The sequence below is a fragment of the Ambystoma mexicanum genome, chromosome 3p (genome assembly GCF_040938575.1).
Source record: "Ambystoma mexicanum isolate Mex_15411 chromosome 3p, UKY_AmexF1_1, whole genome shotgun sequence".
NCBI lineage: Eukaryota > Metazoa > Chordata > Amphibia > Caudata > Ambystomatidae > Ambystoma > Ambystoma mexicanum.
The window spans coordinates 947,633,401-947,660,974 of NC_090925.1; the positions used below are offsets into that span (position 1 = coordinate 947,633,401).

Consider the following 27,574-nt stretch of genomic DNA (forward strand, 5'->3'; position numbering starts at 1 on the left):
CCATAGTAATTGAATAGAAAGTTAGCAATACGTACATTTGAATTAAACATAAGGTAAAAAACACATCACCAATGGAGTGCAGCATTGTTTGTCAAAGGAGGATATCAGGTTGATAAAGAGAAATAAAAAAATAAATAAAGAAAATTAATTGAGGGGAAAGGGTTGCAATGGTGATCAGCCAGAAAGTACATGGGTAAAGCCCAAATTGTATAGGGGTACCTTAATCTTGGTCAATCTGCAAATCTCATGCCAATGGAAGTAATTGCGCATTGAATTGAAATGAAAATGAGTCAAGGGATAACAAAAATGTTTGTCAAGCGTAAAGGGCTTACCAGGTATTGAACCTTAAATAGAATTGAAAAGTAATACGTGGGCTCCCTATAAAATGAGAAAAATTTAAGAACATTTTTTAAAAGAAAAAAAGAGAAAATTTTGAGCGCCTATTAGCAGACCTAACGAGCAAAAATAGCACATAATTGAAATTGAAAAATGAAGGCAACATACCAATAACTTGCAGTTGCACGGAGAATGTATTTAGTCAGTCAGAGCAATGCTGAAATGTAGCCAAAATCCAAGTGGTGAACATCCCGTAAAGAGAAAGAAGAGCAAAAGAGAGGCATCAATTAGCAAATTGGATGTTGCCTCCGGCGATCGTCTAGACTAACACGGAATTGATTTAGGTCCCTGTATAGGTTAGGGTTCATCTACAAACTGAGCGATAACTTACCAGCGTGTCCGCTGCTAAAGGAAATGAATGGAGCCTCTCGCGTGAGGTTCTGTGTCCATAATTGAATGGAACAGAAAGGGGCGGCAACAGCGAAAAAGGCCAAATGCTGACACAAACAGTATGGCTGTTACTCACCACTCCGAAATAGGCCGAAGATGTGGAGGAGTGACCTTGGAGATGATGGTGGTACAAGAATCGATATTCAGCCTTCCATCCCAGCTCCCATGAATACAAGATTCGGGCTTCCTCAAAGAGGGGCTCTTTTCTACAATGTACTTCTCTGCTGTTTAAGTTGGGACAGACAGAGGTGTCAATTGAATAAGAGTGGGGAGAACACACACCGCCAATACCAATGCTGCAAAGGAATACAAAGATTTTAGACAGTGTTGAAGTTAAAGCAAGTAATCGGAACAGTTGAATTTAATGGGAAACTACATAGGTAAGTATTGAAGTGGAGCTTCCCCGGGGTGGATCTACAAAAAATATAACACGAGTGGGAATATTCTAAAGAGCCTTTTAAAGTATCAATCCCAACTAATATATCGAAGTGGTAACAACCTGAATAAGTATATTTTGAGGAAAGGAATCCAGGAAACCGAAGACAAAGAAAGGAGAAAATAACAAACAGCAATGTTGGTATAGGGAAGTAGCCCCGAACGGCATGAGTATCGCACTAGTGCCGGGTTGGTGCAGTTTCAGCAGAGCGTTTATATGCATTTGAAGTTCACAATATAGTCACTCAATGTCCCAGAAATCAACAAAAGACAAATATCCAAACAAAGTTGTGGAGAGAAAATAGTAGCAAAGACGGGATTTGCCAATTATAAGTATGTACCTGAGCACACATGCATCCAGAGTAGGTGTAGAAAAGTTCCGGAGGGTTGTCAGCAAGTCATCTGCGAGGAAGGCTTTGGTTCCGTGTCCAGAAGCGGCAACCTGGAATGAAGTACCGCAAGAGACAGCAGGGAGCCGGATCCAAAAACGCTCCGAGTCAAAAAACCAGACGAGCACAACAGGAATAAAGGAGGAGGCAAGTCAATCCGGTACTCGGGCAAGGGTCAGAACCAGGAAATCAGATGAGGAATCGTGTGGAGAAGACACGAAGTAGTAACGGACGTAACCGCTTGTAGCTTGTAACGCTAATTAGCAGCAACAAGCCCCTTGAAAGACGGTGGTTTTATAGCCGTATGGTGGCGTGTCTTGCCGTACATCTTCCACGTACAGGACGTGTCAGCTGACCCGGAGTCCGTCGTAGTTTGTACAGGCGCCATGGCAACCTGTATCTGGTCCATAGAGGAGCTTGTAAAGAAGTCATATTCTGCAAGGAGGCCTGCAGGGAAGCCCGAAGTGTAACAATGGCAAAAGGGCCACCATGTTAAACTAGTGTTGTGCTCTGCAATTGTGCAAAAGAGAAGCAATGGAAAAGATAGTATGTGAGAGAGTGGCAATAGCCACTGGTAATTTTTGGAAGTATAATCAACCAGCCAATGGAGGAATCCATTTGAATGGATGAATAATTAAAACCATCGTATGTGTATACAAATTGTAATTTAAGGGCTGAATGTAACCAGGCCCGTGAAATGCACATATTAAAGTGGCAGCTAGGACATCCGGACCAGGGGACCGTCCGTGTTGTGAACATTAAAATTGAAGTCATTTAGTACAAGTGACGGACTCCGGAGCCAACAAGCAAGAGGAGGAGCCAATTAGCGAATCCTACCTTGAATCGATGATGGTTACTGATTACATAACCTGGTCAAAAATAAAGGTTAAAAAATTGTATGCAAACACCTGTATCAATTGACTGATCTCCCTTGTTACAAGTATAGAGTGGTTTAAGCAAACCCTTAATTCATGACACATAACAAATCACATGCAGTAGAGTTCTAAAGCATATGTAGTCACAGAAAAACAGATAGTTCATGGTCTGTGTTTAGACCAAATTCAACAATACGGTATTGGCATATTAAGCGGGCTTCTAATTGCCAGAGTTTTAATAGCAGGTTGCCTCCACGTTGCGGGAGTGTAACCTTCATGATCCCAGCAAATTGGATCATTGATTTGTTGTCCATTTGATGGACACGTTGTCAATGCATGGCTAAGGGGTATTTGGAGTCAGATTGTGCAATTGAATAGAGATGTTCCCTAATACAGATTTTCAATGGACAAATCGTACTGCCAATTTAATAAAGACCACAAACACATTTGATACAATAAATGCAAAATTTAGAATTGCAATTAATGAAAGAATTGATCTTGTGTGTGCCTATATGACCAAAGTCAATGGCCGTGGTCTCAAGTGCATGTGGGCACACAGAACAGCCCCCACATTTGTAGAAACCTGGGCGTGAGGGTTGGTGTAACCACATTTTATGTTGTTGGTGTTGTGGTGATGTTGGCATGAATGAGGGGGAGAGAATGTTATTGATAAGATAGGCGGGTGCTGCGTTATTCTGGGCCTTGTGAGTTAGGGTGAGTGCTTTGAGGGAGATGCGTTGAGTAATGGGTAGCCATTGCAGGTTGCGTTTGGTAGAGGAAATGTGGGAGCGCCTAGGAATATTGAGAGCTGCCCTTATGGCATTGTTCTGAGTGACCTGAAGTTTATCAAGATTTCTTTGACTCGTCCCAAGGTAGAGGGCGTTGCAATAGTCAATTTTGGACATGAGGGTTCTAGCAAGGATTAAACAATTGCCCATTGTCAAGAAAGGACAGCATGCTGTGATCAGTTTATAAGTCTATGCAGACGCTGAAGTGACTGAATTGGTTTTTCTATTGAGAGAAAGAGTGGAATCTAGGTAAATTCCAAGAGTTTTGGTGACACTGGTGACTTTGATAATGTTGCTATCAATAGTGAAGGATTTGTATTTGGTGTCTAGTTTAGTAAGTTTGGACTGAGAGCCTATGATGAGTAACTCTGTTTTTTCATCAAGGCAGAGCCCATGATGTGCCATCCAGGCCTGGATGACGGTATAAACAGCATTTAAAGCTTTGACATCGATTAAATAATTGCCAGTGATGGGGATAAGTATCTGGGTGTCATCAGCATAATTAGTATATGAGACACCCAAATAGTCCAGAATATCAAAGAGCGGTTTAGTAAACACGTAAAGTGTGGGAGATGCACAAGAACCTTGTGGGACGCCACATGGGACATGTGTCGGGTTAGCTGCAGCTAGGGGGGAGAAGACCCTCATAGATCTGTTTGCCAGGAAAGAGCTGATCCAGGATATTGCTGCGTCAGAAAAGTGAGCAGCAATCTTGAGATGATGGCAGAGGATTTGATGATCGACCAAATTGAATGCTGCTGAGAGATCGAGGAGGAGCAAAAGAGCTTGTTTGCCCATGTCTTTCAGGTCCTCGATTTGGGTTTTCGGATCAATCAGGGCCGTCTCCATACCATGTCTGGGACCGAAGCCGGATTGTCTGAGCCCTAATAGGTTGTTGGTATCAAGATAATCCTGGATTTGGAGATAAGCTGCTCGGTCCAGAATTTTGAGTAGGTGAGGCACCGTGGTGATGGGCCTGTAGTTAGCCGGATTACTAGGATCTAGATTAGGTTTTTTGATAAATCTGTCACCAAAGATGTTCAAGACACTGGAACGATTGGTCTTACATCGGGAAATTCCCATTTCTACGCTTGAGAATGAAAGAATGAAAATTGGACCGTGGTGGAGTTTTGATGTTTGTAAGGGGGCTTGATGGAAGAGTTTGACGGAGACCACTTTAGGGAAGAAGGGACTGGATTAGATGGATTTTCTTCTTCTTGCATTGATGGCACAAGGTTGGAGACAGGGACTGAGGCTTTCTAAAGACCAGAAGTTGAATGTGAAGTCAAGGAGGATGTAGCCGGTGTCAGTACAACCGTGCAACACAAAGCAGATAAGATCCCAGACGCAGAGCTAGATAGGCGTCAACACTGGCTTTTAGTTCAGAGATTGCTGAGTCAGTCTGGTGTGCTATGTTTGCAGCTGCAGTAAAGCACCCAAGGGTGCCATTTTTGTCAGAATGGCCCCGGTCGTCTTATTTCGCCAATTCTTTGTGGAAAGGTCCTTCTTGAGATTTACTCTCCGCTCCAAACCAGGTTTAGTCCCATTGTTCACTCTGCCTTTGGCAGGATTCACGAGTGAATCCTGCCTCTGGCTCTAGGGTGTCTGGGGTGGGAAGGAAGTGAGGGAGGTGCCCGAAACTCCCTGTGATTAGTCTTCTAGGAGACCCAAATGCACACTGTAGTGATTGGCCAGCTAACTGTCCGGCAAGGACAGCCACCCTGCTGGGTGACTGACAGCTAGGCTGGAATAAATGGGAGAGAACTGAATAAAAGGCGCATGTCGGGTAAGTACTGAGACAAGTACCGCTTTCCCGCTTGGACTTGCTGCTTTATTCAGCCTTGTTGCACGAACTCCCATCTATGGCTATTCAACGTTGTTGCTGCAGCTCCTGGTTGCTAAGGAACGGGGAACAAGCTGACTTTAACAAGAGCGTTGCCATGAACATTTTCTGACGCCGCTTTCTGACGCCACCTTGTTTTGATTTTCCTAGTCATCGACGGCCTGGTGGCCCGCCTCTGCTCTATCCAGATTGGTTTCCTATCCTGCAAGCTTACTGGCAATGAAAATTGGAACGTGATGGAGTTACTCCTTCAGCTCCATCTTTGGCTGTCTGTGAACTGGAGGAAATCTTAGATGACGGTTGCTCAAGACCTGATCTTTCTGGTTCACCAGATTGTTCCTGACGGAGGACAGGATTGCGGACCTTTCAATCACGTGCCAGCTCTTCCTGCATTCCTCACACATGTCGGCCTGGTGGTTCCAGAGACTCCTGGGCCTCATTGCGTGTTGGCTCTACCTCTTGCACAACTGAAAATGAGGCACACTCGGCTTGCTCTTTGGAGCTCCTGGTCCCAGGCTACGGAACCGGAATACAAGAAGATTCCAGGCACATCCTGCATGACGGCGGATCTTCAGTGGTGGTCGTCCACCAGCAACCTTTCATTGGGACCTCCTTCCAGGAGCCCCGCCCACAAGTTACTACAGACTCCTCCCTTCTAGGATGGGGAGCGACACTGTCACCTTGAGATGTTCGATTTGTGGACGCCCCAAGACAGGCGGTCCCACATCAATTACCTAGAGCGCCTGGCAGTTTTTCTGGCGCTCAAGTCTTTTCAATCCTCTATCACCAACAGTGTGGTTCGAATTTGCACTGGCAATTCTGTAGCAGAAGGGCACCAGGTCTCCTCATCTGGTGGACCCAGTTATCCAAATCTGGAATTGGGCTATCCAACACCATGTCTGCTTTCAAACTGTGCACATTCCCGGTCACATCAATGTGGCCGCAGACTCCCTCAGCTGCCAGTCTGTGGCGAGTTATGAGTGGGAGATGAATACAAATGTTCTCACCAAGATCTTCCAGCAATGGGGTTCTCCAGTGGTGGTCCTCTTTGCAACCTCAACGAACAGGAAATGTCCTCTTTATGTTTCCAGAGACGGGCTCGGAGTGTCTTCCTTGGGGTACACTCTCGAGATCCCCTGGGACAACATGAAGGCTTGCGCTTTTCCTCCTTTGCTGCTGACTCATCAGTCGCTCTGGAAACTCAGGAGTGCTTACGAAGGCACTCTTCTCTTCATAGCTGCTTGGTGGCCAGCCAGTTTCTGCTTTTCAGAGCCGCAGCACCTGTCTGTGTGCTCCCCGATCCAGTGGCTGCAGATTCATGACCTCCTTCACCAGACCAATCATCCGTTGTTGCAGCCCTCTTCACAATCCTTCAGCTTGGCGGCCTGGTACCGGAGTTCCGATCATTGGCGCAGTTCAACCTCTCCGAGGATAACATGTTATAATGCGGAATGAAAGCCCTCTACGAGAGCTCAATACAGGAGCAAATGGCTCCGATTTTGCCATTAGCTAGACACCAAAAAGCTTGATCCCTGACAGGCTTCTATTGACAACCTTGTCTTTTGTTTCAGACCTTGCATCCTCGGGCATCCATGTCTTATCATACAGGACATACCTATCCGCCATTGCATCTGATCTGTCCAGACAGTTGCTGGCAAACTTGGTCATCAAGAGACATTTTGCAGGTCTTCATGTTTTTCCGCCGGTTCCGGCCCCTCATCCCAAATGGGATCTGAATGTGGTCATCGCTGCGTTGTCATAAGCCTTTTGAACCTATGGCCACTACTGAGCTCAAGTACCTTTCTTGGAAGGTGGCCTTTTTGATTATGGTAACATCTGCAAGATGAATAAGTGAGCTTCAAGCTCTCTGTCGAACATCAGTTCCTAACTTTCCATACGGATTAGGTTGTGCTTTGCACTCACCCTTCTTTCCTTCCCAAAGTTGTTTCTGAATTCCATTTAAGCCAGTCAATATCTTTACCGGTTTTCCTCCCACCTCTTGCCTTCCGATGCTGAGAGGGTTTTACACAACCTAGACGTCAGACGTGCTCTGAAGTTTTACCTCGACAGAACGGGTAAACTTAGAAGTTCTTAACAACTCTTACGTTTGGTGACCCAAAAGGAAAACTAGCCTTGAAGCATCCATCTCTCTTTGGATAGCTTCATGTATTTCTGAGGCCTACAAGACTCGAGGCCTTCAGCCCCCAAAGGGCATTCATGCACATCTGGTCCGTGGCGTAGCAGTTGCTGTTGCCTTCCAAAAATACGTCCCTTGGGAGTCCATAGCCAAGGCTGCTACGTTGGCCTCCTCTTTGGCCTTTTGCAGACATTGTCTTGGCCTGAGCTCTTGGGCTGATGCCCAATTTAGCCAGGCATTATCCATCCATCTGTTTTTTTCCTTTGTCATTGCTTGGGAATCTCCTACAAGCATGGAGGAAAGGGGACGGGACGTAGGAGTATGACAGTTACTCGCTACAGTGAATAACTTACTCCTAGTCCATAGGAGTAAGGTAGTCCCTATGGTGAGTAACTTTGTCATATTTAAAGCCCTCACTTGGCAGTACTTGTTAAGTGTAGGGGCTTGGGCATATTCAGGTTTGGAGTATTTGTTCTTAGTCCTTGTTAGAATTTCCTGACTACTCCTGCTGACTCCCCACATCCTCTAGGTTGAGCCAAGCCACCCTGGAACAGTTTCTGGCCCACTTCACCACTGCCATCCGTCGTTAACACCAGAGTGTTTTGGTTTGCTATGGATCACTACAGTCTAGAAGGTGGTTGAAGCCGGATCTATTCTCCGATCAGCAGCTAGGGACAACCAAAGTGGCCTCCAGCCGATGTCTCCATCCTGGGACCGTTGGCTTCTGTGCTGCTTCCTTCTTTTGTTTCTGGAAGCGGTTTCCTCTTTTTCCTCCTTCCTTACTTATTCTCACTGGCTTTAAGTTGCATATATACTGGGAATAGTCTTTGTGTATTTCCTGGATTGCTGTGGCTTTTGTTGGGCCCCAGGATTCTAGTGCTTGACAACCAAGCCCTGCAAACCGCCCCTGTGGAAAAGAGTTGTTTCAGGTTCTGGAGCTGTTTTCTCTGATACTGAAGATGAGTTACAACTTGTGGGTTTTCAGGTGGATGATTATTCAAGTTGTTCATCTGCAGGTGTTCCTCTGGTCCATGGTAGAGGTTCGTGGGACGCAAGTCTTTACTGTCATTCTCATAGACTTCTGTTTGGGGGTTCTCCTGCTTCTCCCTCGGCTGCCTCTGTCCATCTTCTGCCATCTGGAACAGTTCTTTAGGTTCTCCTGTGGTCTTCCCTGCATTGTCTGTTGCAGAATCTACACCTGTTGGGTCAAACAGATTTACCGCCACTAAAATGGATTACCCTTTAACTTTCTCCCATTCATTCCAATTGAACTGTGAACACTTGCCTGAAACTCTCCTAAAATTGTCTGTTACTTGCCTTCCCCTAAATATTTTCCTGTATTCCATAGGGTTTCACTGATCTTTGAACCAAGTTAGGTATTGTTGACTTGCCTGTGATTTTAAATTGATTTTTTTTTCCAAATATATTTGGACGGTACTACCCCCATGTATTACTTAAACAAGGGGGCACTCACTCTCTAGGGCTGTCCAAACTGTAACAGAACATATGTAAGTGGGCTTTCAAACACAAAATGTTCCTCCTTTCACAACATGTTCCAGGGGAACGCAATCTTCTGGCAGACGTACTCAGCAGAGACTTCCCCTCCTACCCATAGAGCACGAGTGGCGATTACAGCAGGACACTGTACTCAAGTCTTCGCAGAATAGGGCTTCCCAGAGATCGACTTATTCGCCACTGTGGAGAACACCCAATGCCTAGATTACGCCTCAAGGTACCCTCAGAACCTCTCCGAGGGGAACAGTCTTTGGAAAACATGGTCCGGGAAATTTGTCTACGCACCCCTCCCTCCCCCCAGACACCCCTGCTCAACAGAATAGTGCACACAACACACCAAGAGCCAGTCGGGATGATTCTGGTGGCCCCCATGTGAGCCCGCCAGCCTTGGTTCTCACATCTCATGGCAATGTCGGTCTCCCCTCCCAGGAAGCTGCCCTGCCCGTACAACATGCTGTCTCAGTCTCAAGACCGGGGGAAAACTCTACATCCAAGCACTCAATCTCTCAATTTAGCCGCCTGGCTCTTGAGGTCATAGAGTTCGGGCACCTCCAGCTCCCTCATATGCATGGACATACTCGGAGAAGCACAGAAACCTAACACCAGGCATTGCTAGTCCAACAAATGGTGTAATGGCAAGGCCATCAATCCTATTGAATGCACACCTAAAGATGATATCCTTTACCTAACGCTCCTGTTAGATTCAGGACTGGTTTTCAATTCTCTTAAAGTCCACGTAGCTGCGCTCTCGGCGTACACCATGTCCCAGAGCAATGTTTCATGGTGGAAAATTCTTGTAAGTAAAGCTTTTATGGAAGGGGGAAAGAGACTTTATCCACCTATTTCCAACCCAGCTCCTGGCTGGGACCTGAATGTTTTTCTTCATAATAATAATAATAATAATAGAGCCCCCCTTTGAACCAATGCACAAGGCTATCCTTAAAGCACTCCCCAACAAGACCGCCTTCCTGGTGGCGATCACCTCTATAAGGAGAGTTATTGAACTGCAGGCCCTTTCAGTTGGGACCCATTTGTCACGATTCACAAAGAAAAGGTGGTTTTGCGCGCACACCCTCGGTTTGCACCCACATTTATCATAAAGTTCCATGTAAACCAGTCCATAGAACTACCCACCTTTTTCCAGAACCCCACTGACGTGGCGGAAGGAAGCCTCCACAGACTGGATGTAAGGAGAGCAGTTATCTGCTATCTGGAAAAGACAAAGCCACTAAGAAAAACAAACCAGTTCTTTGTTTCAGTGGCAGCTGGTAGGGGACGGGATCCTATATCTAAATCCTCTGTCTCCAAGTGGATTGTAAACTGCATCACACGGTTTCACTGTTACCAAGATAGATTTACCCTTCACGCCTAGAGCACACTCTAATCGGGGCATACAGGCGACCATAGCATTCATTGCAAATGTTCCTCTCGATTCCATTTGAAAAGCAGCAACCTGGAGTTCTGTACACACCTTTACACAACACTGCCTAGATGCACACTCTAGGTCTGATTCTCAGGTTGGACAAGCAGTGCTAAGACATCTCTTTGCTACTGTTCCTTCACACATCCCACTACCATCTCTGGGTACTGCTTGGTAGTCTATGCACAGCATGTGATTCTAAGCAGATTCACAAGCATCAGAAGACCTGAATTACTCACCGTAATAGCATTTCTGATGTTTGTTAATCTGCTTAGAATCTCATGCTGTGCATATGGTCCGACATCCAATGGTAACCATGGAGTATTGCATCTTGCCTTTCGAGAATCGAAAGGGGACGTCGACATGGGCGTGCCTTTATCACTATCCCTACGTGATGTGTAGTGTACCCAAGATCCCTCATGCGTCGAGGTCCCTCAGATTGTTTTTTCCGCCCAGCATACTGGTCTCCTTGATGCAGAGCTCGTAAAACTTGCATATTGTCCCATCGACCTTTGGTTGAATAATTATATAAAATATCCATATCAACCTCTCCATCCCTTATTTCGACGGTTGTTACAGATTTCCGCCGAAGACCTTCAAGAACTCGATGGACGGTGATCCAGTTGGCGCTGCCGACCACGTGGCCGGGCCTATACAGTAGGGAGAGTGGGGTTGGGGTGGACATTTCTATACAAATTGAGAATGCCTTTCCCTTTCCTTCCTCTTTCCCTTTCGGTCTTCGTCACTCTACCCATCCTCAGCTGTGGAGAGGACTCCATTTAGGTTTTGCCCTAAATGTAGGAGCAAATTCCTTTGGAAAGATAGGCACAGACAGTGTAACCGGTGCTTGCCCCTCGATCACAAGAAGGAGGATGCGCGGCTTGTAAGCTCCTCGGTCCTAAGACATTAAAGGAGCGTAGAGTCAAGCGGTGGGCGGCCTAAGGTATGTTGAAGGCCGAGGTTGTTGACCTTTCGACGGAATGCTTGCGTTCGGCATCGTCTGTCCCCAGCCCCGCTAGGCTAGGCTTAGGCACTGCTATGTGGAAGTCACACCCCGGCGACAAAGACAAACATGTACACAGCACAAAGCACCCAACCCCAAGTCATTCTTTGGCCAGGTCGAAGAAGACTTCAGCGCCAACGGGTACACTGGAAGCTCCGGTGGCGCCCGCCAACCGTTGATTGGCAGCCCTCCCCGCAGCCACAAATGCACTTAGCAATCGAAAACAAAGGGCGCTACCCCTAATATACCAGGTTCTGTCGAGACACATCGCAAGAAGGTGGCCGGCGACGATAGGGTTCCGGTTCCACTGAAGAAGACTGTCGCAGAAGATAAGGCCCCGGCACTGCCGGAAAAGGCCCAAGCACCAGCGAAAAGGACCCCCCCCCCTCGCAATCGCAGGCTGAAGCTACGCACCCCCCGACCGCGGAGGATGTCGCCGACAGCTTAGCTAGGATTGTTGCTGCCGTTTCTCAGAAGTGGCAACCTGGGGAATGCGCTGAGGCCCACGGAAAGGCCCAAGGATCCTCCGAGGTCCAAGGATGGCCTAAGGGGGTGGGGGGGGGGGGTACCGGAACCCACCCATAAGCCGAAAGAGAAGCAGAGACGTCTCACCTCTGTCGGTACCTCAAGAGGAGTTCTTTGAGGTCAAAGAAGGGCTATTTTTGACGAGACAAATCTCAACTCTTTTAGGCAGATGAACACGATCAAGACCTTTTTCCGCCTCTAGACCATTCTATGTCCTCGTTTTTGGACTAGTGAAAAGTTTGAGAACTGTATGGAAAGGCTGGACAGGTTTGTTTCCCGTTCAGAACAACCTACACTAAGGAGGCCCAGGAATGAGAGCCCTATGGACCCCAAAGCTACATTTCCAAGACTTTTTGAACCCTCCTTAGAAGAGGATGTGTACAGTTACGACTTAACTGAGGATGACATTCCTGCTGACACTCAGGATGAGGAATTCATCAACCCTGAGGACATGCATGATCCCATAGAGGGCTGGGAAGAAAACCCAGATGTGGGTGACCCTCAACCATGGCAGTCACCGGATCATGAAGACCCTGATGCCCGGTCTCTGGACTCTTCCCCAGTCCACTCACACTAGACAACAACCCTCGCCAGTGGATGATCCGTTGAATTTTAACGTAATGTTGCGTAAAGCAACTGATCACTTTAAAATTGCTACAGATGAAGTGGTCCCTGAAGCCGACTTCGTGGAGGACATCCTTAAGGAGAAACTGCCGGCCAGCCAGGCTATTCCTCTCCTCAATTCAATCAAGAAACATCTGGCACCTACTCTCACAAGAGGTGTCAACCCACGAATAGAAACTCTTTCGCCCTTCTCCATCAGACCCTCTGCATACCAGAGGTCATTCCACCCCAGATTCCCTGGTGGTGACTATGACACGAAAGAGGGCAGGGATCCCTTTGTCAACAGGCGAGGCACCCCCTGATAAGGAAGGTAAGCAACTTTACGCCCTTAGGGGGGGGGGGGGGGAGGATCACGGTCGCGGCAGTGTTCTCAACGCGCATTGCCAACAATACCTTGTTGGCCAGCTATGCCGATGCCCAGTGGGCCTTAATACAGGAAGGCATACAGGAGGTTCCCGAACCCCTACGTACCTGTCTCCTCACCACTGTCACTGAGAGCAGACAGGTGAACCAAAGCATTCTTAAGAATACTTTGGATTCTGCAGAAACGGCTGGTCAATCCCTTGCTTAGGGCACACTCGTGAAGAGACATGCTTGGCTACGGAACTCTGGATTCAAGCCAGAGACGCAAATGTCACTGATAAACCAGTGCAAGGATCCATTCTGTTTGGGAAGGCGGTCGATGAGGCCTTCGAGACCGCAAAAGAGGAGCATGACACCTTTTTAAAAAAACTGGACCAGATTACACAAAGACCCTCTAAAAGAGGAGGATCTGGGTCCAAACGGCTTTTTCGTGACCAATGCTTCCCACAACAATAATAATCATCGGGAAACAATTGTAATTCTACACAGGGAAATGGCGGATACACCACCCCGTATCACCAAAGGGGTCAGCGACGTGGCAAAGTAAGAGGCCGGAACTCTACACCCAGAGGCTCCCCGGCCTCAGGGTCGAAATGACCCGAAGATTCGGGTTCCCTCCATTGCCATCCCGGTCGGATTGCTTGCAACATAGTTTCTTCAGGCATGGGAGGGAATAATTACAGAGCAGTGGGTGTTGAAGACCGTGGCCCACTGGTACTGTATCGAGTTCAACCAGCCACCAACATTCAGGCCTCCACGAGCAAGACGACTGACACTAGACCATCTTCGCATACTTCTGCAGGATGTCTAGACACTACAGGAGAAAGGTGTCATAGAAATCGTACCTCTGTCACAGGTAGAAGGTATTTATTCAGTGTACTTCCTTGTACCCAAAAAGGTTCTAACGCTCTGTTTTAGATCTGCGCCCAGCGAACACATTCGTAAAGCCACAAAGGTGCCCGCATGGTCACACTGCAGGAAGTAATCGCACTGCTCTCACAGCGAGATTACATGGCAACACTGGACATTAAAAATACATACTTTCTAAGAATCAACTGGTGGAAATCGGTACTTTTCCCGGTGAAGGGGGGAGAGTCAGTCGACTCCACGAGATGTCCATACCGGTTTGAAACACCAGGCTTTGAATACCTGGGGATCTGGATAACACCTGACCTAACCAAATATGTAATGCATAACCTCCAACCGATTACGGACAGTTTCGCTAGAGACATTCATCACTGGAAGCTTCTCCCTTTGACGCTCATGGGGCGTGCCGCACTCTTCAAAATGATGTTGCTTCCAAGATTCTGTTATGTCCTCCAGAATGCCCTTCTCATAATCCCCACTTCTGAATTCACCCGCATTGAAACTCTCCTTGGGGACTCAAATGGAGGGGGGGGGGGGGACACAGTCACGCATAGCATTGAGCACTCTGCAGAGGTCGGTTTGGGAGGGGGGGGGATTGGTGTGCCCCGCCTCCAGACCTACTACTGGGCTTCACAACTGGCGGTAGTTAACAATCTGCTTCATGGGGACCGGGCACTACCTCACATCTGGGCTGACGTGGAACCCATGCAGGGAACAGACCCGTTGCAAATACTATATCAATCCCCACGGAGACCTCCCCCGCCCACAACCGAGGCCCACATCACTACCATCTGGAGACAAGCACATATGTTCATTGGGTGGGGAAATAAAATAACTGCAGCGCAACCCCTATGGCGAAATAGTAACCTTCAGGAAATTGGACCATGGCCGCGATGGGTGAGGGCGGGAATCCTGAAGGTTGGAGATGTCCTCAGAGATGGGAAAGTGACCTCATTTGAGAACATGCAGTGCAAATTCCAATTGGCCACAACTGAACGATATCATTTTATGCAGCTGACCCATGCCCTCCGGACCCATATACCCCTAGAAGGCACGGTCCCCGACTCAACACCGATAGAACGCAATATGAACCCCGCGCACATCCCCAGCAAATGCACATCCATTCTCTAAAACGTCATCACATCCTTCTCTACCCCCGAGTTATCGAGACTAAAGATCGGGTGGGAAAGAGATGTGAGTGAGATAGACCCAGAGGTCTGGATCCAGGTCCTAATGCATCTGCGTGAGGTGGTCATCTCCTCTAGGCTCAGGCTGGTGCAACTCAAAATCCTTCATAGCGTATACCACCCTCGAACTGTTTTGTATGGTTGCAAGAGGGCAACAAATCTGAACAGCCTCTGCTGTGGGGAAGAGGAAGGCACCTTCTATCATATCCTGTGGTCATGCCCCCGGATCCGCACCTACTGGAATGCTTGTTGCACGGAATTGTCCAGGGCACTCACCTGCCCCATTGAGCTTGATCCGAGAGTTCTAATTCTGGGAGCACCCGACACATCTGACCTTAACAAATTTGAAAAACTGTTTATTGAACACTGCGGCGGCCCTGATGAAGCGCAAAAGTGGGGAGTGCCTGACCCCCCGGACACTTGAATAGACACTTGACATGGACTCATGTGCCATGATGGTGCACCGGGTCTATGACGCACAAGGATGCCCGGCTAAGGCATCCAAGATATGGGGGAAATGGGAAGAGACTGGACCTTGATAATCGGAGACAATGGTGATTACAACGGGGGTGGATGGTTGGGGGGAGTGGGCTATGGTGGCTTGTGTTATTTAAAACATTGTGTGTTTGCGATTGAAGGTGCTGTCCTGAAGTGCTTCTAAAGGTCTAAGTTTTTCACTTTTATTTTTTGGGTGCTCTGTTATCACCCCTGGTTTGGGGCTTGTCTTGTTTGTTATAAAACACAATAAAATGTTTTATCCAAAAAAAGATGCATACTTTCATATTTCAATGTTGCCAGCGCACAGAAAATACCTCAGATTTATGATCCAAGACAAATATTATCAGTTCAAAGTACTACCCTTTGGCATAGCATCTGCACCAAGGGTATTTAGAAAAGTACTAGCGGTGGCAGCAGCACATCTGCACAGGCAATCCATCCTGGTCTACCCTTACCTCAACGACTGGCTCATAACAGGTGACTCTTGCAAAACATATCTGTCAAATACCCAAAAGACGATAGAGAATCCCAGACTGAATAAAAGATCTATCAACGAAAAAAGAATCCAGTCTACACCCCAGTCAGGTCATACAATTCCTAGGGGCTCTAATTTGAACAAAGGACTGCCTCATCTTCCCCTCCAACGAGAGGGTCCAAAACATGTTTCAGATTCCTCAGTATGTAGCCAGTCGAGAGGGGACTGTACGCAAGGCTATGCGACTGCTAGGAATGATGGCGTCCTGTATCTACTTGGTTCCTCATGTGTGCCTGCGCCCAATGCAAGAGTGGCTCAACAGCCAGTGGTGTCAGGCTAGCGGACAGTGGGACGATCTAGTGGTCGTCTCGCTGGCCCTCGTTCTTTAGCTGCAATGGTGGTCGAGGGACAACCTCTTGAAAGGGAAATCGTTTACTATCCCCTCAGTGGAAGCCACTCTAACCACAGACTCGTCTCTTACAGGGTGGGGAGTTCACCTGCTTCAACAGACAGCGCACAGAGTTTGATCGTCGGACGTAGCATCCAACCAAATAAGCCTGTTGGAACTATTGGCAGTGTTCAAAGCACTGAAGGCTTTCCAGACACAACTGAAGGGGAAGACGATCCTCATCCTCACAGACAGAACCACAGCCATGTACTATCTGAACAAAAAAGGGGGCCACTAATTTTCTAGGGCTGTCCAAACTTTCCCAGAATATTTGGAAGTGGGCTTTCAAACGCAATGTTTCTGTTATCATAACATGTTCCAGGGGAACTCGATCTTCTGGCAGACGTACTCAGCAGAGACTTTCCGTTGCCCAAGGAGTACGAATGGCGATTTACAGGGAGACATCGTCTACAACGTTTTCGCAGAATGGGGCTTCCCAATGATCGATTTGTTTGCAACTCTGGACAACGCTCAATGCCAAGATTACGCCTCCAGGTACCCCCAGAGCCGTTCCAAGGGGAATGGACTCTGGATAAACATGGTCAGGGAAATTTGTCTACGCTTAAACTCCCCTTCTCAACAAGATTGTGCACAAGATGCACCAGGAACCAGTCCCGATGATACTGATGGCCCCTATGTGGGCCCGCCAATGGTTTGTCATCTGGTGCAACTCAGAGCATTAACCCGATTAACTGCTCTCCCACACACCTTGTTTTATACCTGACTCATTTGCTAGACTTGTGTCTGGTCTTCAACTCCATAAAGGTGCACCTAGCTGCACTTTCAGCCTACACAACAGAAAGTGTCATGGTGGGAGATACCAGTTATTAAGGCTTTCATGGAGGGAGTGAAGAGAATTCACCCTCCCATTTCTAACCCGGCTCCTGGATGGGACCTAAACGTGGTGTTGACTAGGCTTATGGGGGCTCCTTTCAAGCCCATGCACATGGCAAGTCTTAAAGACCTCACCCTTAAGACTGCTTTTTTGATAGCTATTACCTCCATCAGGAGGATAAGTGAACTACAGGAGCTCTCGATCCTAGATCCCTTTGTAACAGTTCACAAAGAGAATGTGGTTCTGCGCACTCACCCTATATTTGCGCCTATATTAATTTCCAAATTCCATTTGAACCAGTCAGTAGAACTACCAACGTTCTTTCAGAATCCTTCAAGTCTGGGAGAAAGAACCCTGCACACACTGGATGTACGCAGAGCTGCCATGTTCTACATGGAAAGAACTCGACCACTTAGAAAGCCTAATCATTTTTTCGTTTCAGTGGCAGCAGGAAGAGAAGGAGACGTGGTCTCCAAATCCACTGTAGGTGGATTGTTAAATGTATCACACTCTGCTACACCCTTTCTAAGAGAGCTGGCCTTCAAGCCTAGAGCACATTCCAATCGAGGCACTGGGGCATCCATAGCATTCATTGCAAATGTTCCCCTTGAATCTATTTGCAAATCGGCAACCTTGTGTTCTGTACACACCTTTACAAAACATTATTGCCTAGATACTCATTCTAGGTCTGATTCTCAGGTGTGACAGGCAGTACTAAGACATCTTTTCACTACTGTTCCTTGTCACAACCCACCTCCAACTCCGGGTACCGCTCGCTAGTCTATGCACAGCATGCGATTCTAAGAAGATTAACAAACATCAGAAGACATGCATTACTTACCGTAAAAGCATTTCTGATGGTTGTATATGCTTAGATTCACATGTGCCCACCCTTCCTCCCCGCTCGGATGGAAGGAACATATACTTTCTCTCTTTTCTGTACTCACGATAGTCATAAGGCTCCCTCATGGCAGAAAAAATACAATCTAAGGGACCTCGACGCATGCGGGATCTTGTGTACACTACACCTCACATAGCGATAGTGTTGCACGCCCATGTTGACGTCCCCTTGCGATTCTCGATAGACAAGATGCAATACTCCGGGGTTACCTCTGGATGTCAGACCATATGCACAGCATATGAATCTAAGCCAATACAACCATCACAAATGCTTTTACGTTAAGTAATGCATGTCCTCTGATTGTATCTGCTTAGATTCACATGCACCCACCCTTCCTCTCCTCGTGGAGTAGAAGGAACGTACACCTCTTGCACCTGCTCTCTTCTGTACTCGCTCACGCTGACTAGAAGGCTCCCTCACGGCAGACAAAACACAACCAGAGGGACCTCAATGCGTGAGGGATTTTGGGTACACCACACGTCATGTTAGGGATAGTGTTAGTCACGCCCATGTCGACGTCCCCTTTCGATCTTCGAAAGAAAGATGCCCTACTCAGCGATTTCCACTAGATGTCAGACTATATGCACAGCATGTGAATCTAAGCAGATACAATCATCAGAAATGCTATTACGGTGAGTAACGCATGTCATTTACTTTGTTGGCAAATGTGACAAAACAGACTAGAATTTGTAAACTAACAAGTAAACTGGCTGCAGCAACCAGGTTTAGTAATCCTTCGCCCTCCATTTTACACAAATGGCACAAGGGCTATCTACTGCGTTTCACTGTGGATTCTTCTTACTCTTTTACAAAAATACAGTTGCAACATTTTTTTTTTCTCCAACTATATCTTTTCACAAGGCACCTTAATTCACACCCTACATCCCCAACCTCCAGTTCAGTGTCCCATATTTCTGTGTAAACGGTAGCAATTCCAGTTCAATGTTCACTTATGATTCATAGTATTGCTGTCAGTTTTTTTTCATTTTAAATATGCTCCAGGCTTTAAGAGCTAATTTCTTCTCTGTGGGGAGTGGTACACTTGTTTGCAATGTATTCCTATGCATGCTCTAGCAGCCAACCAGAGACGGTGTATTTTGTGTGGCAATCCTGTCTAATTCGGCCTGTCCCCCTGTATGCCAAACGGGACCAGGAATGGATCCATCTCCAGGGATCAAAATTAAGATCCAACAAGCAGGAACTAAACCAGCTCCGGAGTATCGGGCATCAACCTGTAGGCAGGTGCTACCGCAGGAGAGAACCCGGAGCTACCAGCAGAGGCTACTTTTACCTTTCCCAACTGGAAAGCAAATTGCTGCAATCAGTGGGTAAATCGGAGGAAAACGTGGTCAGGATTATAACCAAAGTAAAAGCCTTAAGGGCTCATGGCGCAGATGGGCCTTCCAATGCAGTTGTTAAGAAAGATCCCCTATTGTGGGCTGCTATCCTGTACAGGCGCTTCCTTCACATCATTAAGATCGGTAAGGTTCCCACTACCTAGCAACAATCCATTCCTGTACCAGTCCACAAGAAGGGTTTGTGTCTTCATCTAAACAACTACAGGTTGCTAGCAATGCTCGACTCGGAAGCAAAAATATTTGCCTCCTTGTTTCTGGAAATGCTAACTGCCTTGTCGAAAGAAAACCACTTATTGAACCATCAGCATACTGGGTACAGAACGGGTTCCAGTACAACCCAAACCATCTGGGTTCTCCAATCCTTAATTTCAGATACATATCGGAATGAGTCCAGCCTATATCTCTAGTATGTAGACTACTGCATGGCATTTGATAGTGTCTTCTGTGTGAAACTCTGGTCCAAACTATAAGCTTGGGGATTGATCAATCACTCCTGTATTTTCTTAAACTACTGTACAGGGATACATCTGTCGGGGTTAGGCTGACTCTGGATGGGTGCTTTTCGAAGAGTTATCCTACTAATACCGGCCTCAAACAAGGTTGTGTTGCTGCTACCCTCCTTTTTAATCTTTGTGGCAGATTTAGACCTGGCATGAAAGTCCTCCCACAATTTTCCACCAAAGTTTGGCCAGGAGAGGATAGTTTGGCTCTCCTACGCGGTCAACACTGCTGTCTTCAATCAGGCATCGTGGAACTGCAGCACTCTGGATGCTCTACACAAAAATGTTCAATCCAATGGCCTCTGCATTAACCTTCTGAAAACAAAGATCATGCCAATGGGAAGAAGGTTGTACGGTGTTACTTCCTTTTCCTGTGCTATGGGTAGCCAACATCGGAAGCAGGTCACAAAATGGAACTACCTAGGCCTGCCTGTAAGGGACCCTCACTCTCTTGCACACTGCTCAGAGGTTTTTCCCACCGAAGGCTTGGTGAAAATGGTTGCCTATTAAAAGTGTGATTGACAGATGTGAGGGGACCCATTCTGTGATGCTAACCTGGAGGCATACTATATGCATTAGAGGTCTTCCCGTTGATTGGTTTGAAAAGCTGTAGGCAAAAATACTGCATGCTGTTGGGCTGTCTTGTGTGATCCCTGTTTGAAGTGATGAGGTTAGAACTAGGGCTACTGTCTCTTGTGTGCCTCTGGAAAATGTGCAAGTTCTTGTTAAGTTATTACGGAATGTGGCAAAGGTTCTCTATTGGGCTTAACTGTGGCCCACACTAACCTGAAGTTGTCGAACATAATGTATAATGAATTGGTAGCGACTGTAACAGCCCACCTTGATATGATTAATCTGCCCCTTCCCAGTGTACATGATCTGTCGCTGTTCCCTCAAATAAAAAAACTTGAATAAAAAATTAAAACCATTGAATGGGACCGCGCTTAGTTCCTTTCGATACAGAGAAGGTATATGCTGTACACCCATAGGGGCTTATTTTCTGAAGCCCCACAAAGTTACCTGACAAAACTGTGTAGTGCGGCTCAAACCCGATTTTATAATGTATTTACATATGGGAATTCTTCCAGTTGTAGAATATGTGGGAGCCTGGAAGGGTATTCCATTAGAGGATCATATATGCAGGCTCTGCAAACAGAACATTGAAACTTCAAGGCATATATTGATGGCTTGCCCAGAATTAGAACTGGAATATGAGAAAGACTATGTACATTTTCTCACTTTTTGGACATATCAGTTTTGGGTGTGCATTTTTGGGGCTGAATCGCTATTAATGACTGCCGTGTCTCATTACATTTGGCTCAAGGCAAAGGAAAATCTTGACTCACTGCCCACCTGATTTGGGTCTGAATTCTGCCTGTTGGTATGTAATGTCATCTTGTATTTCACTTCTTAGGCTGAACTCTAGTTGCTTTTTTTTAAATTGACATTGTTCCCTTCTTTTAAGCTTTGCTGTATTAAGTTGTGATGTAAATGTTTTTTATGCTTGGTGTAAAAGGCTTGTTTCACTAGCCATACGCACTTAAATAAAATTCAAAAAGTTTTAAAACATGTAACCTTTTTCTCATTTTGCATCATCCATTGTATATACAAGTGTACTAGATGTGTTCTAATTCTTTATTAACATTCTCAGATACTCTGTTAATATCACCTAGACATGTTTGTAAGGCACCAGTTGGCCTGAGGCGCCAAAAGTAGCTCCTGATAGCTGTTGGTTTAAAGCTAACCATCCCCTCCTAAGCTAGAAGAAGGCGCTAAAAAGTTCCCAGCTATTTCAAACTCTTTGCTCTCTGGCTCTTGCCACCAGATCCCCTATCCATCCCAGTACTTCTTTCCAGTACCTTTTTATTCTTAGCACAAGACCATCCTATATGCCATTATGAGCCCAGTTCCCTGCAATTACGCTATCATTTTCAACTCGTGTTTAACATCTTTGATAGTCTTAGCATAAATTGATTTTTAAAGTCTTCATAAAAATGTCTTCCCCAGGACTGTAATAAAAATGTCTTCCCCAGGACTGTAAGTGGAACATTGTGACTATTTCTAGTAGCTCTGTAACTATTTTTCCCTTGTACTATGAATTCAGTAATGATTTATTTTACTCATTCTTGGATTCCTTTGGTTAGGGTTTAACTTTAGCTGCCACTTTAATATGTTATGTGCCTGTGCTTTAATATTTGCATAATGTTTATATATTCACTGGACCTGCTTGGGCAGACTTGAACGATATTAGGCTCTCTTAAACATCAGCTTTCTAGCAACCCTGGAACGCCCCCGATGCAGAAGTCCTCCACGACTTGTCACTTCCTACTCCCTCTCTTCTGCGTACCCTCAGAGCCCTCTATGCTGCATAGCCCTCCTCAACCTGCCAGTCGTAGTTGCTCTTTGATCAGTGATAAGCGTTAGACTGAACCTTGATCTTGACTTGGAACAAACCTCCCTTTCGCACCCTATACAGCCCGCTCTAACCCTGTAATAGAAACGGCAAGCAGCACCCCACTGTATGTCCTCATGGTACACTCCCTCCATTTAAGAAGCCTGGAGAAGTCTTGTCAATCCAAGGGCTCCCCCCCGCCCCCAATTCCCCTGGTTTAAGATATGGGTTCAACCTTCTGAGACATCCCAGACCAAAAACATTCACCCCCCCCCCCCTCTCAACCAACCACTTAGGAACGCTTTTCCTTTCATCTGTAGCCCTCACTCGTCCCAATTTCAATTACTGAAGGGAAGCAGCCACCAATTCCTAGCTTCAGTCTATAATCTCTAGTCTCATTTAGAACGTATACGTGCTGCAGCAGTAAGGACTTTGAATATTCCTAGGTCAGGGTTTCTTGTTCAAGCATATCCGGTACCATCAAACATCTATAGCTCTGAGATACCACTCTGCTATGTCACTACCAGATTGACTAAACACTCAAGCAAACCCCCAGCCCACAGTTGGTCTTATTCCTCCCTCCGTCGATGTCTCAAGAAACCCAGCTGAGGACCAACATTGAGTGAGACACATCTGCTCAAACTGACAAGGTAGGACTATGTCCTTTATTCCTTCGCTTTGATGGCTCAATGTTGTAAGCAGTTTGCATGTCCCTCTTGTGCTCAGGAGTCCATGTGTCCTAGATTAAACATCGCTATAGAGTGAACTGTTACACATCAATATTCCAATTGAATTGGATATCTTAGAACCATCTAGATTCCTGCTGCAAGATAATCTGTGAATCAATTAGGCCCGTAACCCCCACACTAGTCATTCTCTGACGCCCTCGCAGGTGCCTGAGGTTTTCTCTCCCACTCTCTATCCCTTAATCAACCACCACTACTACTGTTCTGTCATCCAACATCTATCACGAGTGGAAAATTCCTCCACCAAAACGACATGACTCGACCAGTATATTCAATTGGCCCACATTCAGGTTCATTACCCAACCATTTCACTTTGCTTATTCTGGACATTGGCACACATGTTAGAAATTATTTTCACACACCCACATTACCGCTTAATATTTTCTGCAAACAATGCATGACAGACCCTACAACTGTAATGAGTTGCTTCTGCGGCTGATCCAGCAACTCAAAGTAGCTCTTTGCGCCCAGCGCTGTACCCTATAGAAAATGGCAGAGTTCTCACGAAAAAGCTTGTCCAGCTGTCGCATAGTCATTCACATCTTCACCCTTTATCCTAAACTCACTCTACCTCAGTTTATTCTATGCTGCACTATTCACTTCCACTTTCAACATTACTGCTGCGTATGTTAGATCAACCACTTGTATGCAGTGAAATTCTTCAATGTTTCCTATCAGTTTAGGCCATGGTCTGCTTAATGGCCATTGAAACCACAGTGCTTTAAAGCCATAACACGTGACAGCAGACGCTGTGCAAATACCATATGACAGCATCCTAGGGAGTCCAAATGAATATGGAGTACTGTTTTAGGGCTTAGGGAGTTATTACATGCTAGTGAAAAAGCTCATGTACACGGGCCAAAGTTGTGTTCCTATGGCAACACCTTCCTGTAGTGTTGACAACATGTTGCGCATGACTGCATCAGACAAACGTACAGCTGGCCTTTTATTATATTGTATAATTTTTCCTGTTGGTAAAATTGTTTGCCTTCTTTTCCCACACCCCTATGTGTTAAGAGGCGACCACTAGGTCCAGGTCCATCCACATATACCAGCGTTGGGATGTGTCTATAACACACTTTACTATATGTTGCAGGCCCAAAGGGGACTTGTATGCTTGCTAGGTTGTACGGCACCATGGTTCTCCCCCATTTCCCTGCTGGTGGTCATCTCTGGCAGTGGCCCCACATATAGACATTGGGGGGGGGGGGTTGGTTAGGAGTGTCCTTGTATAGGCATTGTATGCTGACTGCTTTTTAATACTATGTATTAATACCCATAGTAATTATTTGACCTGATGGTATTCTATTTGTTACTTTTATAAAGTATATATTTTTCAGCATATAATTGTAGTGTATTTTCTAGAGTTGTGAGTGGACTAATTGGCCCTATGTGTCGACCTACTACCCTTAACTGAGTTCTTATTGCTCTGACCACTTCAATTAGATTAAGAGGTTAGTCTTCCATTTCTTGTCAGGTGTGTTAGCTTTCCCCTTGGTTAGTTGTTTTAGCATCCTCAACAGAGCATGATACTAAAGCTGCCTTAACAATTAAAAAGTATATGACCGGCAGTTAATTACAGGTCTATTGATGGTATTACCGGAGGCAATTTCATGACCTTGTGCCTACATGTAATTTTTCAGGTGATTGTCATTCAATACTGCAGAGATCTTCCTTTAAAGGAGTATTTAGCGTCAGTAATGAAAATGTGTTTTGTGTGTTGTCGTCTGACTTCATTTTTTATTTTGCAGTAAGCGATGATCTGATCAAGGATTGCCTAAGTATTTTGTACAACACGTGCATTTGTGTAAGTATTGTTCTGGGCTATCTAAAATAGTATCACTGGAGCTTTGAGTTTGTAAACTTAACCATGTCCACTTTTTTGTTTCATTTTTATTGGTTAATATGATTGCATATAATGTATACTATTTAAAAATAGTTGTGGAGGTAAATCAAACATTTATTCTGTTAAACTCTTCTTCTGTTTCATATGAATTGATTGTAATTCCACTGCCAATACATACGTTGTTGATTTGGGAGCTGAAGAATTGGGAAGCCTGCAAGTTCTGATGGTAGAAGGTTTTTGGGTTACTGTATGCCCAAATCATAATATGGAACAAAGATTCACATTGGGTATTTTGGAAAATGGACAGCAAGTGGGGTTGAAAGGATTTGGTTATTTGTTTTTGCCTTTTTAATTCTGCCTGCTTGTCCACTGAACATAAGTACTGGAACAGATGAATCTGTAGAGCACTGCACAGAGAGTATAAATGATAGTGTGTGAATGTCAGGCTCTCGTAGTTTTTGTTGTAAGAGGACATGGCACAAATCTCCCAAAGATGAGTTGGAGTATTGCTCTTGCATCTTGAAAGTTTGTGCAGAGGCTGGCGAAAGTGATTTACCTAGGGGTGGCATGGTGCTTGGGATTCTGTCTGGGTGAAAAGGTCAGTGACCACCTTAGCAAAAGCGAGCATTCACGTATTTAATCTCCACGAGGATTGCTCGGCACTCGGGTGAGATTCTTTTTTGGGTGCTACACATTGGCTCTGGGTGGGAATCCTCTAGTGTTTGAAAAGGTGGGTGGGTTGGAGGCAAAGTACATTGTGTAACATGCAGTTAATGCGGGCCATTGATGCCCATCCTGGTGTCTATCTGACTTTCTTTATCTATTGTGCTTGTTAATCTGTTCCCAGATTTTGGAATGAAAGGGCGCATTTTTTATTACCAACAGGGACATTTCCGAAAAAACAACCCATTACGTCGGGACCTTTAACAATACTCTACAAGAGAAGAGTTTAAATTGGCTCTTGGTGTAAATGAGGAATCATGTGTGGGTTATATACAGTTCTTTGCGAACATCCATCTAAAAACCACTCTAGTACTCACTCATGAAGTCTTCCTTTTATTATTGTGAAAAATGCCTTCTTACTTCATTAACAAAAAACACCTAATTTAATTAACACTTAAGTATCAAAAAAATACAATAACTCTTCAACACATTTGATATGTGGGGTGGGGTTAGTGAGTGTGAGAAAAATGTTTATGCTCAATTAATAACATTTTTTCAGCAGAATCTGGTCAGGCGAGCACATATTTGCATATTGTGACAAATCCAGGGAATTTGTCCCATCTACCCAGGGGGGGGGGGGGGGGAGTGGCCCCCTGTTAGGCTAGGAAGGTAAGATTGCTATTCAAGCCAATCTCTAGGGCCTTGGGCAAGCGGGATCTCACTGGAAGTTACTCCCCTTAGGGGACAAGGACTCCCAGTTGAACATGGTTGCAACATTTCCCTTAGCCCCAAAGTTTCTAGTGGTTTCTGCATACATCGGAATGATTGATATCAATGCAATGGGGGGCGCTCACACATGCTTGGTTTGGCCACTGATCCCTCCTTAAAGATGAAGCCCCATGACCAATGGGACTTTCTCAAATCGGAGACTGGAATATAAGCGACAGGACCTTTACCTGGTGGAGGAAAGGAGCTGACGCTAACCCAGCCAACATATAGGAAGCCTCATAGAGAGGATTCCGCCACCATAGGGTGAACTCGATGCATCTAGGATGATACTACAATGTGTGCACCACTGACCTGTTGTCCACCATCTCATGCTGAAGTACACTATGTGCCTATATCGTTCAATGCTTTCAGTGTTCAACGCATGTATCTTTTTGGTCTGTCGCCAAATCCCTTCGCAGATGCTTATACAATGAGGACTTGCTGTATACAATCATAGATATACTAGATCTTCAAGTACCATTGATAAGTATTTGCATTAGATATCTGTGCCATCTCACAACTGTCAAGTAGTTTGACTCAATAAGATCTGCTTCTCCTCCATTTAGAGTTCTCTCTGTAAATCTCCTGCATATTTGTAGGAAGCAGTTTGTTCCTGTAGCCGTATCAGGGAGGGGGAGGGGGAGGGAGAGGTGGAGCGGGAGGGAGGGAGAGGTGGGGGGTAAGGGGGGGCGTTTAGGGAGGGGAGAGGTTTTTTTTAGAATGTATATACCTCTTTTCGTACACCACATTCTCGTAGCTGCTGTCATTCCGTTATGGATAGGACTCCCTTTAAACTGTGCCCTAAGTGCATCAAAAAGTTCCTGTGGGTCGATAAACACCTCGCGTGTAACCGGTCTCTCCCTCGAGACCACGTCAAGGGTTCCTGTCGAGCGTGTAGACTCAAACCCAAGACATTGAAGGACCACGTAACTAAACGCTGGGCTCACCACACCAGGCAGCTCAAGGCCATGGAAGTGGAGGGTGCCTTCAGCGACGGCAGCAACGCTGCAGTATTCGACCGTGAAGGTGACGGGGTTAATCCGGTTTCCCAAGCACAGGCCCCCGACCCCAACAGACAGGCCAACGGCCTTGTTACGGGGACAACACCCAGAAGCGAATGTGCTCTTCCCCCTCCACTAACTACACAACCCACAGCCGAGACTCGACACGCTCCAGACCGAGATCGCCACATGACAGAACATGACTGTCGAGAGATCGAACAGATGTGGATAAAAACATTCCCGAAGGTCGTGAGTCAGCTGACGACACTTCGGTACAGACCGGAGCCGAGATTCAATGTTCTGCATCGATGGCGGTAAAAAAAAAAATATACAAGCTGGACTAGCCCATTTAGATAAAGCACGTCCCAGAAGGCCTTGTTAGGTCA

The 27,574-nt window shown here is 46.0% G+C and overlaps 1 protein-coding gene across 1 annotated transcript in view; it reads left to right on the top strand.

The window, feature by feature from the left end:
* TRPC4AP (transient receptor potential cation channel subfamily C member 4 associated protein) overlaps positions 1-27,574 on the top strand; it is a 1,405,828-nt gene that overhangs the window by 138,382 nt on the left and 1,239,872 nt on the right. The window contains exon 5 of the mRNA XM_069652258.1: positions 24,662-24,717. Within this exon, the coding sequence (XP_069508359.1) occupies positions 24,662-24,717 (56 nt within the window). The remainder of the gene's footprint in view (positions 1-24,661; positions 24,718-27,574) is intronic.